This window comes from Haliotis asinina, chromosome 12 (genome assembly GCF_037392515.1).
Source record: "Haliotis asinina isolate JCU_RB_2024 chromosome 12, JCU_Hal_asi_v2, whole genome shotgun sequence".
In the NCBI taxonomy this organism is placed as follows: Eukaryota; Metazoa; Mollusca; class Gastropoda; order Lepetellida; family Haliotidae; genus Haliotis; species Haliotis asinina.
In genome coordinates this window covers 55,207,692-55,224,533 of record NC_090291.1, presented here as the reverse complement: position 1 = coordinate 55,224,533, position 16,842 = coordinate 55,207,692, and the positions used below count along the sequence as shown (strand labels likewise).

At 38.9% G+C, this 16,842-nt stretch overlaps 1 protein-coding gene and 1 pseudogene across 2 annotated transcripts; one reads left to right on the top strand and one right to left on the bottom strand.

Annotated features, from left to right (window-relative positions):
• Nucleotides 1–1,406: 1,406 nt before the first annotated feature.
• On the bottom strand, nt 1,407–7,079 carry LOC137258713 (mpv17-like protein 2 pseudogene; annotated as a pseudogene).
• Nucleotides 7,080–7,116: 37 nt separating this feature from the next.
• On the top strand, nt 7,117–16,256 carry LOC137257872 (heterogeneous nuclear ribonucleoprotein C-like). Of its 2 annotated transcripts, none has more exons than XM_067795359.1 (7): nt 7,117–7,175; nt 8,179–8,632; nt 10,699–10,759; nt 11,357–11,535; nt 12,195–12,332; nt 12,866–12,972; nt 14,096–16,256. In XM_067795359.1, exons 2-7 carry the CDS (start codon nt 8,206–8,208, stop codon nt 14,183–14,185), a joined length of 1,002 nt encoding a protein of 333 aa, XP_067651460.1. In that variant the 5' UTR covers nt 7,117–7,175; nt 8,179–8,205; the 3' UTR covers nt 14,186–16,256. The 2 variants fall into 2 exon arrangements, with proteins under 2 accessions (XP_067651460.1, XP_067651461.1); XM_067795360.1 differs by having other exon boundaries at nt 7,165–7,289.
• The last annotated feature ends 586 nt before the right edge of the window (nt 16,257–16,842 follow it).

The following is a 16,842-nucleotide window of genomic DNA, read 5'->3' as shown; positions in this document are numbered from 1 at the left end:
CTGACTGGGATGTGTTTTACACTGTGACGAACCTTGGTACCAGATATGAAAACGATCTAGTCTACTGTTCTTAAAATTGTACACTCACGCACGCACGCACGCACACACACACACACACACATAGAGAGAGAGAGAGAGAGAGAGAGACAGAGAGACAGACACACACTCCCCACTCACTCACTGCAAGGTTCTGCCACAGACAGACTTCCAGGTCTGTAGGCTCTCCACTGGCGCATCCACTGAGGGACATCTGTGCGGCTGGCTTGGAAGTAGACTTTTGATACTGACCACAACAGGCCAGCAGCTGAATAGGCTCCACAGGTTCAAACACATTCCCAAGGGTTGTTACTATGGCTTGTATGTTAACTGAAGTGTCTTGCCTCCACAACCTTTCCTGTTTTGTTCTGGACCCCTGAAGATCCCACTTAGCAATGGTCTTCAGCAACCCATGCTTGTTGTTAGAAACAACTAAGATTAGGGGGCAGGCTCACTGACTTGGTAGACACATGTCATCCCTGTTGTGTAGGTTAATGCGCATGATGTTGATCACTGGATTGTCTTGTCCAACATAAATTATTTATTGATACACACCATATAGCTAGAATGCATGAGCAGAGTTTAACTACAAATAAACAAAAGCTGTATCTGAATCCATCAGTATCAGGTCAAATTTGATTTCATTCCTAACTTCCAAAGATTGAGTCTCTCTCCGCAATGGGAGATATTCATCTGGAAACTTCAAGATAATCAATGGTTACTAACTAAGGTGTAACAGCCTTTTTCAGACTTATCCTAAACAAACATGAACGTTGGGAATCTGTGAGTGAGCTATTGAACTAGCTGGGGTAAGATGTAAGACTACAGCATGGACAGCACATAGCTTGTCAGGCTGGGATTTCTAATGTCACCCATGTCAGCACCAGTGTCAAAATAATCAATGGCCTGAAAGCCCAGCGCTGACTGATATTGAATTTAAGTTTCAAATATTTGCAGGCCCTAGTGGCCATCAGTAAATTATCTGTCAGTTCCATTTTTGTCAACTGGAACCTTTAGCAGAATTGTTTTATTATCATTCAGGAATCCTCTGTCATCATAAAATAACTTACAGTTCCACTGGTATTTCAGCGCTTTGTCCATAGGAATGTCAGCACCTGTCCTAACAAATAACATTTCTCTCTGTGTCACAGGCTTGCTTCACCAACTGATATTGTAGATACTGTGTGAAACTGTGTACAGTTTGACTTTCACAAAATTGGGCTGCAGATTTCATTCAGGGCCTGTAGACACATGCGGCAGCAGGCCCTGATGGCCATCTGGCAAATGAAAGTATTGCAAACCCTGGCCAGCAGTGTTGAGGAAGGAAATCAGGAACACATAAACGCTGATTAAACAACACAGAACACAAATTTCTCATATATTTCATTTACTTTCTTCAATAAAAAATCTGTATGCAACAAATAAAAGCTTAATGATAAATACTACCAGAAGAAAACTGTTGTCAACAGAAACATCATGTATGTATTCCATGATGATGGTGTAATACAAAATCTCAAGGCACTTGACAGTTCATGGGATCCATTTCTCGTTACTGTGATAGTTGTTGTTACCATATGGCAGAGGCAGATTAGCTTGTCTGAGAAACATATGCTAAAAGTGCATCAAACTGACTTCGGTGAAACTTAACATGCTCAGTATTTCAAGAAATAAATTCAATAAACAACATAAGTAAAAGAAATAAACATTTGAAATGTAACTGATGCCCTTGATCCTGAATTCAAGGAGAACAGCCCCTGAACATGACAAGACCAGAACTCCACTCATGAAAATATATGTAGTTCACATAAATCACCTGACACAGTCTCCCCTTGATCACAGTTTTCTAATTGCATTTTATTATTGACACCTTGCAGCAGAGAGTCTTCCTTCTCATCCACTGTGGCTACACCCCTAGTGTCCTCACCTTCTGCTTCACACGAGTGGTCATTGTCTGGATATATTTTATCATAACGCACATACGAAAAATAACAGTCAAATCCAAATGCAATCGTATTGTCATATAAAACACGAAATCGTGTAGGCAGAAACAGGAAGTTGATAAGCTGTGCTGGGGGCCAAACTATCCAATCAGCAATATATAATGTTTTGCCCTTTTCAGCTAAGTCCAGCTTGGCCTTGTCCCAGGAGTCATTTTCCATGTAATTTAAACTCAGAAGAAACATTCCGATAAACATGGGTGAACAAACCAACTGATCCACAAGAATTTTCTTGAACACAATTCGAAGAGTCCTCCCTGGCAGCCACCGGTCGAGGAATATGTACCAGTAGTGACAGACTGGTCCAATGAAAAACCCTGTGCAGGATACATGAAATGTTCGAGTCCTGTCCCATATCCTGTTCTTGTTCTGGCAGATCTGGAGGTTCTGCTGGACAACATCCCCAGTGAGGGAGAGGCCGACCGTCAGTGCAGTGTTAGTGTACAGCAGGTATTTCTTAGAAAATAGTTTCTCACTTCCAGTCCGAACAGACTTCACTACAGGTTTCCATGCCAACTGAAGGATGCTATGTCCTAGTTTGTTCATGCTTCTTTGATGGCCGTCCAGTTACAAGATCAACGCCTGACAAGACCTGACAGAAAAGAAATCACATGTAATTTTCTATATTTACCAACAGCATGTCATGTGTGTGGTCCAAAAGACCAAAACTTGGGCAAGGTTACTGGTCCTCTTTGTATCTACCACCCAGTCTCAGGACTGTCACCTCATTCTACTTCTACAAGCTCAATGCTTACCAAGTGAAGAGATTCGTAAAAGTTAATGCACGTTAACTACAAAGGATTTATTTCTTTGCAGAAGGTGAACTTTTCACCTTTACAATCGAGAGTGTAATACATTGACAAATCACAAAAACAAATGAATGTAATACAGAAACAAGCCTTCATAACCACTCTAGCATGCACAGATGTGTCAGAGGCTGGTTTTGCATAAAGCCTAACTGTTGCTGATCTCAAAAGCTGTAAAAATATCCAGTTTACAGGACCTAAGAAAACATGCTGGACCTCGATCAGCAGACAGGAGGCAGATAATTTTAAGGGTTTTGTTAACAAACATTGATGAATGTTTTACCCACCATAACGCACCCATCTATCCTGTTTTCAAAACTCATGTACACATTGTAGGTGAGTCTATACAGACTTCCTTATCTCAGAATTTGTGATCACACTCTCGGATTAAGTCACCAAGAAACACACCACCATTTGAAGCAGGTTATTGTTGAGATGAAACAATGCAATTAGTTTTGTGACAACTGAGCCAAGAAAAGTGGGCTATGAATTATATGGGTGCACATATTTCTTCACTACCACACATTTTAATCAAACATTATCTGATGATAATTTTCAGTCTGAGCAATAATATATTCAGTGAGCTGTGGTTTGCAAACTAACGATATGTGACAGTTCACGTTGTTCACCTGCCTTTATGACAAGAATGCCTTCCTCCTTGTACACTTGTTAACCGCAGTCTTGATAACCTGCATATGCACATTAGGTGTCTTGTACTGCAATATAGAGAAAGTAAGAAATGAAACTGATATTAAAATGTGTAATTCATTTCATTCATGGTAATAAATTAATACTAAACATCTACAATATGATGTTAACATTGTGCCTGCATTTCTTGTGTCAATATGTCAATATGTGAGAGATATGTCAATACAGTATTAGATAGGAAAGCCTCCCTTAATTCACACCTGTTAGCTGTAGTATCTTGCAACAACATCAACACATTAATCTGTCTCGGACGTCCCCTTTGTCAAGAAAGTAAGAAGCAAAACCTGATATCACAATGTTTCATCTATAATGTATACAGTATCTAATTCACTTTAGTATGTACAGCATCATGTACCAATGTGCCTGCATTATTAAGGGCCTTTGGTCCTGTATTACAGAAATAAATCTGACCATCTGTCTGTCTGTTTTCAATCTAACTGGGAATGAGGCAGTTTCTATTCACCATTCATAAAATAAATGAAAAGGCAAAATAGTTATGCTTGACATTCAATATTCCAGAACCAAAACAAAACAGTAAAACAATGAAAAACTGCCCCCTCTGCACATTCACCGAAAATGTGACTGATAAATAAGCTTGAATGATGTAAATGTCTTCCCTATAGCATAATGGAAGCACTACTATAAGTGTAAGTTGTGAGTCCTGGGTGGAGCTCTATATGGACGTATTTGTCCCTCAGAAATATGGCTAGCAAACTCACAATGTAGAACTGCTGTCGTCAGCTGTGTCCACGAAATGCATAATATTTTAAAACCCATGTACATATATGCATAGCAATGTATTCAGGTGCGCAGACCCAAGCTAAAAATGGAAACATCTGTTTTCTTTTGTTCACTGACTGAGTCTCCATGCCCACAACAACTGTTTCATAAACACATCCAACCTTTCTAATTTATGTGTCATTTGCTGGAGGATGAGATTCATGATGAAATTGAAAATGCTGACATGCTGACTTTGAAACAATACAATTTTCTCAAGAATGTAGTAAATTAAACGCTCGCCACACCTGATTGAAATTTCTTTAAGCAATAGCCCCTTACTCCCTCTATAAATACAAAGCAAAAATTACAAAGTAAGTGCATGTATTGTAGATGAACAAATAAAGGTTAGAAATACCACCCTTCCATTCCAAGAACGACAATTAACATCATCATCGGACATTTTGTTCTAGTTAACCTTGTCAAAATAATGCATTATAAGCCCTGTCATCTTCTAAAGTAAGGATAATGACTACAGAATTGTTCTCCCATTGATTTTCCGCATTACATGACAAAACAGTCACTGAACATACATGTAATTAATGATAATGTTACAGGTCACATGCAATGTAATACACAACTTCTGCAGATTTGATACCTTTCAGTACGCACGTACTGAAAGAAATCATAAAAGAATGCCAATTCAACACATAAAGCTGAAAGAAAAAAGCTCAATGAGAAAAAGCCCCCAAATCAGAGTTCAAATCTTCACTAATTTTCACACAGCGCTAGGGGAGAAAAGTTGTTACAACAGCTATGCTGTGCTGTGTTCATAATGCATGCGCAGGGAATAGGTTTGCGGAGCTCAGTGAAAGAGTACACCTGCCCGGAGTCATCCTCAATATCTCCCGGGTATATACGTTCCAATAAGTCTCCACAATACCTTGGATGCATCTTCATCTTCTCTTTGCTGGATCCACATCCTCACAGTAGCCAATCAGCTATGCCAGCTATGCCACCTTTACAACTGAACTTGCCAGTGTCAACATTAGTAGCGGTCGCAGCTGTGAAGGTTTGTTTGCAGTGACAGAGACAATGATAGGTTCGAACATTTTTAAAAATACATTCAAGAACTCCTTCTGCCTCTATCAGAGAACCTATGCATGATCTGAGTTGCTAAGTTTAATCGGGGAGATAATTTAAAAAGCGAAAGTGAGTTGTGCTTGGTTCGCTCAACTTTCCAGTCTATACACTTGATAAGAGGAAAAGCCAGCCAAAGGAGGTAATAAATTTACCAGACTTAGCTGTAGATGCATCCAGGGTATAGTGGAGATTCATCAAAACATATACCCTGGAGATATTGAGGTTGGCCCGCAGTATGAGGTTGCGAGCAGTAACCCAATCTTGTTTTATACACAAAAAAGTAAATCATCTACTCGTTACATAGAAACAAAACAAAAAACATGTTGATTGTGATAGAAAACTCAATGTCTGGTTTACTGACACTTTTATGTCTGCCTGTCTGCTAAAGACAATATGCAATGCACAACTTCAATCACTGACCACATGCAATTTGAAATTAACATCTATTGGGTTCATAAACCATAGACAAGAGCCCGTTAAGCATATTGGGAAATGAACCAGTGGAAAGGTGTCGCTACACTTGAGTGCACACCCACTGGCCCTGACTGGGTTCGGTATCGCTGCTGCTTCATTTGGAGGGAGGTAAACCCAAGTACAAAACATTGCATGTTTGCTTTGCAATTATAACCTTAAAATTTTCTTTATTTGTTTTTTCTTTGCTTTTTATGTATAAGTGATAACTGTGTTTTAATTATACTTGATTTTGTGGTTGCATGTGACCTTTAGCGCTTTGAATAAAATATTTTCAAAATCACTACAGAATGACAACAACAAAAACTATATAAATTACATAATGAAGACCTTCACTTCATTACTTCATAACTGCAATTTGCCATTGCAGGCCAGAAACTCTTGATTAGGAGGTCACTTTGACCAATTCGTGATGAATGGGCCCTTGGAATTGTTAAAGGAATAGGGAAGTTCAAAACTTTTTGGGTTTTGGGCTTGTACATATTTGCAGTTTTTAACTTGTACATACCTGCAGGAACCGTATCTCCTTCTCAGCACAACACAGATTATGATTAAAATAATTTACTAGTAATTTTTGCGATACAAATGACATTGTGGATATGAAAGTGGATGTTTTGGTTTTTAAACTAACAATCAAATTCATGAATAACTTCAATAAGTCTATTATGTGGTCTCTAATTTCAGACACAAGATGTCACTCTCTATCTAGACTACTGGTTTGAAAGTCTCAATGCCCTAGGTCCCGTTCCTCAAAACGATTGTTGCGTTACTCATGGTATATACTCACAGTTACGTAGACTTACGACAACCTTAAGTTGCGTAACGTTAAAATCGCTTTGGGGAAACTTGCTAGAGACGATCAGGTTTAGTGGCAAACCGTCGCTGCAATAGGCGTTGTTAATATGATCATACCTTGCACTCGTGGTGATGTTACAACAAACTTCACCCGTCTGAGTTCGTACATCCACCCATCTTGCCGACACACCGGCCTCTCTCCCTCAAGGTCGATCTTTCTGGCGATCCTTATGAAAGCATGTCCAGTGTACGGTACAAAATGCTATTAGTAAGTCTAAAACGAATAACACATATACTATTTCAGTGGCGCTTTTTGAAGTAATAAAACGTATTTCTGTCCCATTTATTATCAAAAAGGTTACCTGAGTATAGTACCACAACGGTAATTGGTATATATGTAAATATTAATAATGATCAAATCCGTTTTCTTTCCCGAATTCAAGAAGGAATTCGTATTTTTGTACATACCAAGCGGAAGTACAGCGCCACCTAGAAGCGCCAAGTAAGTGTACTTTTTACAAACATGTGGAAAGCACACCTATTAGATTAGCAGACATTATTTGTTACGTGGTTATCTTTTGTGGAACTGAAGCATTTCATTATTGGGTTTTCAAAGGTAGTTGTTATTGGAGGTGCATGGATCGGCTGCAATCATTCCGAGTCGTATTTGGACTGAGTTCCTTCGTTGTTGATTGCTAAATGAATTGTTTCAATGTTTGTGAACAAATCTGAATCTTGGATGTTTTTTCAGCCTGGTCTGACTGTGATTGTGTTTATTTTTATTTGTGATTGAGGAAGTTACATTGTTTTTAGGTGCACTTGACTTTCGTTTATAAATTGTGGAAATTATGTTCATGTGAGAAATGGAGTGTCTTGTTGATAGCCACTCTCTCTATTGATTCACATATTAAGAAATTTGCTAAGGATCAGTCATTAACTGTTCATGTGATTAACCTTGTTGTAAAACTTGAAAGTGATGTTCTGTTAGATTACAGCAAAACTGCATTGAGTTTGATACAAACTATAGCAGCTTGATAACAATGGCATATGCTGTTTGTATAGGGCACAATGAAAGTCAACTGATTGTTTCAGTCATACTTGCCTGATTTTTATGGGGTAATAGTGTCATTATTTTGTATTGATTGATTCAAGTGTATGCATCAATTATCATATAAGAAGAATTTTGAAATGTTTAAGCACTAATGAAAAATGCAGATCTTGTCATGTTTTTTGTGTTTTTAATATGTTCCTTAATTTCTACAGATCCGATGGTATATATGAACCAAATAATGTGTCACACAAACTGAGTCAAATGAGAGGATGCCAGAACATGGACAATTCTGTATCTGTTTTTGAGTTTTCACATTCCTTGAAATTGAGAAAGGTCATATTTTGAATTCGTTCCTGTCCATTGGGAATTATGTTGTGTCATGGGATATTTGTACTAAAGATGGAAATATTGTTTATATTTTGGATTTGAATATGTCTTAATTTCATTTTTTCAGATAAGAGCTCCAAATTATTGAAACTGCATGATGATGAGACCACCAGGCATGCGACCTCCTGGAATGGGACCACCCAGAATGAGGCCTCCAGGGCCTGGTCCCCAAGGACCACCTCGACCCATGGGACCTCCTGGTCCACGTGGACCACTCAGGCCAGGACCACCAGGGCCACAGGGTCCACTTCGACCACCCGGCCCAGGAGGCCCTCCAGGCCCTGGACCTGTCAGCAGTAACACAAATGATCCAGCATCTGCCAAGTCTCGAGTGTTTGTTGGAAATTTGAACACTTTTGCTCTAAACAAAGAAGATGTAGAGCAAATATTTATGAAGTTTGGCTTAGTCACTGGGATATCCATGCACAAGGGTTATGCATTTGTACAGTATGGGAGAGAAATGGAGGCCCGAATAGCAGCAGGGGCTGAAGATGGGAAGACATATGCTGGCCAGGTCATTGGTGGGTATCCAGCTATACAGACTAGCTACAGTTTCCATTTGGATGTTTTTCTAGTTTATGTTGTGTTTGCAGACTAATGTAGACTTCTACATTTGATATCACAAGGTTTGAAATGAAGGCTTTGAGGTAGCAGATTTGCTATTCAAGATCCTATTTTGCTATCTGAAAAAACACACAGTAGCAATAACTTGCTACCTGGTATTTTTTAGTGAAACTGCTTATGTTCATCACTTTTCAACGGAAAGAACACCACTTGTACACTTTCGTTCGAAAAGTTACCAATACTGGTGTTTTAATTTTTTAAAAATGCTCATCGTAGCTTTTCTTGGTCACTTCCACATCGCAGTGCTTGCATAACTGCAACAGAGAACCAGTCTGCTCAGTGCACCTGTGCAGAAGTATAACATTACTGCCCCATATGTTTGATAATGGACAGTCATCATTTCCTGAAGTGCAAGGGCAATAAAACATTGTCTACTAACACAAGTAAAGGTATTAATTTTGCCCAGCTTGATATTAAATACCACTCTGTAGAGGTACTTAACACACTATGAACTGGTTATATGATGGATGTTATGCAATTGGAAAAAAATCTGCGACCAGTTAAGGGACATATTTTTATACCAGGTATGCAAGTACTTGCTACTGCATAACAAACTTAATTTCAAACACTGTATCATGATTGTCAGTGTAGGAAGTAAACACTTGCCTGTGGGTAGTACATTCGTGGAATATTGTTGAAAATGACATAAAAACCTTACTTGCCCAATTTGTGTATATTGTTGCCCTTGATGTTTATCAGTATCAGTCCAGACATGATTATGTGTTGCCCGCCATCATATTGCTGGAATATTGCCCATTATGGCATTAAACAAAACAATACGGTTTTCTACGATTCTGCTCTATCAAGTAACAGTCTGTTCCAAGATAGAGAGAAGTCAACAAGTCAGCCGGTGTTGGCAGGGGCCACAGTGCACAAATAGCTTTTCTCACTTGACTTTGTGTGCAATGTTTCATGTGCATGGTATACTCTGCACAGTGCTCCAGTCAAAGGCAGTAGAAGCCTGCACACAAAATTTGTTTCATTGAATATGGCTTGTATGACGTCCATTAGGTATAGATGTTTTCAGATGACAACAGCTGATGGGAGAATCATTATGTACACAGATAAGAATATGCTCACTGATGATCTAACTTATTGAATAGGTAATATACTGATACATTTCTATGATGTGAAACATGTAAAAGTAAAGAGTTTGTAACAATATTGGTTTCTTGTGTAACAGAGTCTACATTGTTTTTAGAATCCTTCACATAATGACTAAACGTCATTAAACCTAATATGCATAATCCATCATGATGTCCACTAATCTGTATCAGGTGAATCTGTATACTTCTGGTTGACATTAACAGATGTCCACTAATCTGTATCAGGTGAATCTGTATACTTCTGGTTGACATTAACAGATGTCCACTAATCTGTATCAGGTGAATCTGTATACTTCTGGTTGACATTAACAGATGTCCACTGTATCAAGTGAATCTGTATACTTCTGGTTGGCATTAACAGATGTCCACTGTATCAAGTGAATCTGTATACTTCTGGTTGACATTAACAGATGTCCACTAATCTGTATCAGGTGAATCTGTATACTTCTGGTTGACATTAACAGATGTCCACTAATCTGTATCAGGTGAATCTGTATACTTCTGGTTGACATTAACAGATGTCCACTTATCTGTATCAGGTGAATCTGTATACTTCTGGTTGACATTAACAGATGTCCACTGTATCAAGTGAATCTGTATACTTCTGGTTGACATTAATAGATGTCCACTAATCTGTATCAAGTGAATCTGTATACTTCTGGTTGACATTAATAGATGTCCACTGTATCAAGTGAATCTGTATACTTCTGGTTGACATTAATAGATGTCCACTAATCTGTATCAAGTGAATCTGTATACTTCTGGTTGACATTAACAGATGTCCACTAATCTGTATCAAGTGAATCTGTATACTTCCGGTTGACATTAACAGAATAAACATAATGTTACATCTTCAGCAACAAATATAGCCTCTGAACCAAGGGGTCGTGGTATCAAGAAAACACCTCCCAATGAAAGGTGAGTAGCACCCCTGCCTAATAATGTGGACAGTTTGTTCGTCTAATTTCATAGAACAAGTATTACACACTTCAATATCAACCTGGACATGCTTCCTGCCATGGTCAGGGACTGGTGAAATTAACTGGGACAAGTAATATGTCCTTGTGTGCTACCATTTTTACCATTCCAACATGTCAGCAGTAGACCTTTTTGTAAGTCTTTAGAATTATGATGAGTTTGTGATTCTGGCAAGTAATGTCCTGTGCGAAGTCTGTAAAACGTGTAACAGCATTGTTCCTGTTGTTCGTGTTCCTGTTGTTTGTGTTTCTCTTTGCAAATCTTAAATATCAGTTAATGTTGTTATGATTTGGACTGACAATGTTTAGATAATGAAAGATCTGTTTTAAATTTTGTTTCTGATATATTCAGTAAATCAGTGTAGATGAATCTGCATAGAAGGTTCACTGTGTTTACATTACTCCACACATATTATGTCAAAGACATTTTACAGTAAAGGAAATCAGTGAAAGATTGAATGGTACTGTCAGTATCTACAGTGTCTCTTCCTACTTGGGGTATGTAGCATGCTTCATGCAGCATGTATCATATTTCCAGGCGTCCAAGTTTGAACTCCAAGCCAACAACCCCCACAACTCCATCAGTGAACTCCAGCATGAAGCGCACTCTGGTGACACTATCTGGCGACACATCAGAACCCCCTGCCAAGAAGCCCACCCCATCCCCCACCACGTCCAGTAGCGCCACCAAGTCGAAAATCTCCTCCATTAACACAGGTGGGTAAAACATTCAAGGAATGTGTCCAATCTCACTGGACTCTGGCATTTTACAAAAAATTTCCCTTTGCTTGAAGATCTGACAGCCCATACTCAAATGAGATTCATATGTGCATGAAGATCCAACAAATTAAGTGACATTGGAGGGACGGGAATCCTTAACACATTTGTCTAAATGAATGTCCATGAATATGGTACAATAACACAGAAATACTGACAGTGATAGATGATCCCACAGAGTCAGATACAGGCAGCTGTAAGCACTCTTCTTCTGTACATCTGTCATTAAACACTAGATTACACACTAGAGATAGTTATGTTCTATATTCTTGGGAGTGTTTTATTAGATCAACTGATTAACTGACGAAGGGCAATTATTTCTGTTTAAAAAATTGTCAAATTTTGCTAATTTTCACAACCATCCTCATGCCTAATACATTAGATGCATATGAAGCAAGTATGCTGTCATGGTGTAAGGCGTTTAATCACCCTCACTGTGGTAGTTATCTAAAAGCAAGGCAAAGCAAAGCCCTCATAGCATATATGTAAATAACCACCTTGTAAGGGTGATTAATCTATACTCACTCCAAATGTTTATCTGAACATCACAGGTTATCATTGTTTGCTCTGCTGAAAGCAAAGTTTGTGTTGTTTTGCAGCAGGTACGGATGTTCTGATATGCGGCAGGTGCAAGCTCCAGTTCAACAGTCTACACAGTCTGGCACAACACAAGAAGATTCCCTGCAGATTACGCTTCAGCTGTCAGTGTCAGAAGAACCCTCCACCACCAGTGTCAGGTGGGGATGTCATCCTTTTGTAGGTGTGGTAGCCTAGTGGTTGACACGTTCGCTTATCTCGCTGTAGACCTGGGTTTCATTCCCAACATGGGCATAATGCTAATACTGGAATTTTGCTACAGCGGCGTAAAACTAAACTCCCTTGCTCATCACTCATGCATCATGATGATGCCATCACAGCAGGATTACTTTAAGTCAATAGTGAATTCATGTTTTACAACTGTACTATTGCAATCATCATACCTCGAAATGTTTCAACACAAGCAATAACCAAAATAGAAACAATATTTCAACCAAGCACATGTGTAAATTTAGTGTTAGATTTATCGCTATCATATTAATGGATGAATCCATTCCAATAAATGTCCAAATTGTTTTTCTGCATTATGATTGTCCATCTTCAAACATAGATATGAGTTCAAGAAAATTAGCCTTTACAAGTATACTGATAGAGAAAACAGGTGACCATTAAAGTAATTGTTTGTATATAAAGGATTCATGGTTGTGTCTGACACCTAAGATCTTCATTCTAGACGAGCCCTCTCAGTTGTTGTGTGCATCCTGTGACGCCCAGTTTAACACTGCCTGGTCCCTTGTACAACATTGCCAGACTGAACATGCTGTCAAGATCTTCAAGGCGGTAAGCTGTCAACTTTGCTGCATCAGTAGGGCAGTTCACAAGTTTGTTTGATTGGCCAGTCTGGCCTTGTGAATGGTCCACTGCATGTCATCTCATCGAGACTGTGTGGATGATGACACACATTATCAATCACTGGATCATCTAGTTGACACTTTATGGGCCACCATTACACGGGTGGAGTATTGCTGAGTATGGTATTTAATCAAGAAACTTGCCCCAATCAGGTATCTTAGCTGTTTGGATGTTCACTTGTCATCCTGAAAATCTGTTTGTATGGTCAGCTCCTGGAACCACCATTGAAACCAAAGTTAATGCTACATTGTTGTAGCTTTCAAACATCTGTACCATTTAGATCATGTGTGACAGACACATTTAATCTTATGATGTGAGGCAGTATTTTTAGAGTTGTACAGTGTTCCCTATTGTTTGACTGAAAGGCTTCCATTGACTCCCTCTAGCACCTCACACGGATGTCAGTATTCTTCTGACTTCTTACAAGTGCTACAATTATCTGACTCCATCTTACTTGCAAGAACTGGTGCACACATACTCTTCATCTTGATATCAGCATCAGCACAAGTATGGCTTTACTCTTCCTGAGGCCTGTTTGTGGTGTCCCTGGCCTCGATATTGCTGGAGTATTGCTAACATCAGTGTGCAACTGAAAACATGCACACTTTACAGTTCCAAAGTATAAAACAGTAAAAGAATTTTCACCAATGTTGCCCCAACAGTATGAAGTGATGAGGCTCTTGAGATTCATTTAGAAGTCGGTATTCTATTATACGACAAAATGTTATGGATGTCAACTTCTTTATTGTTTTCACAAACGGGCAAAGTATAGCCCAGAAACATGAAAACAACAAAGAAGTTGACACCCATAACGTTTGTTCATACATTAGTATGGAATGAGCTGCCTGCTTCCCTCAAGATGGCGGAAACCATGCGGAAACCAAATATTATCTAAAGAATCCTCTCTTTCAAACCATATGTTTCCAACAATCACCTTTCTGAGCAGTGCACAAAGCATACTATTGTGTGACTAGATGCCCTATAGAAATGCACGTGTTATCACTGATTGTGCTGTGATGGCTTCACCAGGTTGGTTTGCTGTGTGTTCCAGGATGATGACTCCAAACAAGTGTCAGCGAAGAATGAGGAAAATGGTGATGACAGCACACTTCAAAACAAGACTGGGGCAACAAAAAAATGATCCTGTTGTTTTGTTTTCATTCATCATTTGATGTAAATTTCAAACGCCATGCCATGTATTTCAACCTTGTCACTGATGCCATCCTGTCAACAACAGATGGTTCTCTGGTCATGCCTGTTTGGTTCCATTCCCTTGTGCAGTCACCCGGACTGAAACACCAACTCTCATCCTGTCTTGAATATGACATCATTACAGATTCCGTTTGCTATGAAGAACATGTTCTGTCTCCAACATCTCATAAGATTCTGTACTTCAGACTTGTATGTTCTGCTTCTCTCCATCACTCTCAATACTGATAATCCCTGCGCAGTATATTTACATAAACCAAAGAATTTATCAGTACTCCACAACGTAGACAACTCTTAAGTGCTGTCATAGCAGTGTGTCATATCTTGTATGGTTCTGCTCTTTACTGACGTTAGTGTCATGCAGAAGCATTGTCTTCACAAGACACAAATGAGGGTCCAATTTGCATCCATGAGCTGTAAAAGACTTTATCATTAGCTTACTGAAGTAGGAGAGTGCACTACATCATGGAACAGAGCTGTATGTATTGACGGAGTGTTGGGGAATGTAGTCTCATACAGGCACATGGAGCAGTCTTGTTATTCTATACATACACTGAACTTCAGCAGTGGGCTATTTCACTATAGAAGTTAATGCCAAATTATGATTTTATCTTGTGCTTGTCATGTTACTAGATTGTCATTTGTGATTTTAACCTGATTTATGAACTTGAATGTAATATGTGCATATGGTATTGACACTGGTCATGTTTGTAGACGTGAGTTCTGTGTCATCCTTGTGTAGGGGAACCTACTGAAGAACACTACACTGAGAGGATGGTCAACACTTGTGTGTTGGCAGAGGTGTGTGTATTCAAGACTCGTAATGGCAGCTTCATTTTGGAGGAACAAGGGGAGTTAAGCTGCTGACCATGCCATGTTGTCACATCGTGCACATGACTGAATGATCTGGTACTTGAATAACATTCACACCTGCTTCAAACCCATTTAGAATGGGGCAAATAGGGTGTATATGTTTATAACATTGCTCAATGTCTGGTAGAAACGGTACTTGTGTTTTGGATAACCTGTCATTTTCCTCCCATTCCTGGTGTTTTTATCACATATGTAATTAATCGTCAACATTCATATAAGAACTTATTTTTTAATGATTTATTTTCTTTATCTACTTACTTGCACAAAGCACTTAAGCGTGTTACCGTAGTTACCTGAAACACAAGTATTATAATTTGAGCAATAGTTTACATGACAAACGTTTCCACAAGTCAGGTGTGTTCATGTTATGTTAATGTAGCAGTGCCCTGCAGGACATCCTCACCAATACCAGTATTTCTTCCCCAAATTCTGGACCAGATTAATTATATTTCTGGATCCACATTTTTATCCTCAAAAGATGTATGGCAGATGGGGATGGTTGTGACTTAGATGTAAGACATTTCAGGAGTATGCTTGGATCTCATCCAAACACTCCCACAAAAATAATATGTTATGTACAGGAATTAATTATCCTAATGTCAAACAAACAGACTTTCGATGGTCACTGAAACAAATTCAGGAAAACGTCCAACTGGTTGCCCACATTAGGTCATAGTTAAAGCAGCTCAAGTGAGTGAGGCAATACATTCAAACTTCTTCCTTATCTAACCTTTGTATTTCATTGTTTTCAGTGTCCAGTATTCAGGGGTTTCACAGTAAACAGGACTGGCTATTTCTGTATGGCCCAAATAATGATATTAAGCATTGTTACCAATCAAAGAATGTAGTTAGTGCTGTTATCATTTCCTTTCATATCATAGTGTACATTTTGTCATAGTCTTGTGTAAATATGTTGATTGTCATCTCACAAGTTGTAGGGATGGGAACATGTTCAAATGATGTTTGGATTTCCAGGTAGTCGTCAATGTCAGGGGGTGGTAGTGAAACATTCACACCTGAGTTGCACATACTGCATGGGTAATTAAATAACATTTGTTTTTAGAACTCTGTGACTCATGAATGGGAACTGTAAGATCCAATTAAGAGAATTAAATTAACTCTTGCTTGAAGTCCTGTATTGTTTTGTGTTTTAGATAGTATTAAAGCTTTTTTTTATTTTTAAATGAAGTTGCCCCTGAATAGGGCTAGTGGTAGGGTAGGCTAGTGGGTAAGGCTTGTCTGGACAAGGGTCTGGATTTAGTTCCACACATGGGTATAATGTTTGTAGCCTATTTCTGTCATCCCCAGCACTTATGACTATGTGGGGAAAATATCTAAAAGTGACGAATTCAACTCACTGTACAGGTGTTTTCAACCGGGTAGCACAGCAGGAGACAGGCAGATGTGATATACTGCCGCTCCTGAACAGTCATGTTTTTACCTTCAGAATCAAATGTCCTGGAGCGCCTTTCACCAAGTAACCTGTACTAAGGTTAACCTTAACTCCCAATCTTTAACACTGCACTAAGGTTACGTAAGTGAATTACAATCACTTCAGTGTGGTCTGTGAAAGGAAGCCCAGGACAGTTGTATTAGGTGTCTGGTTTTCAGGAATGACGATTTTTTGTGGATCCGAGGATTTCCGCTGATTTTATTTCAGACTGATCAGTTTTGTGAATCTGAATCCTTATTTGATCACACAATATCAGTTTTTCA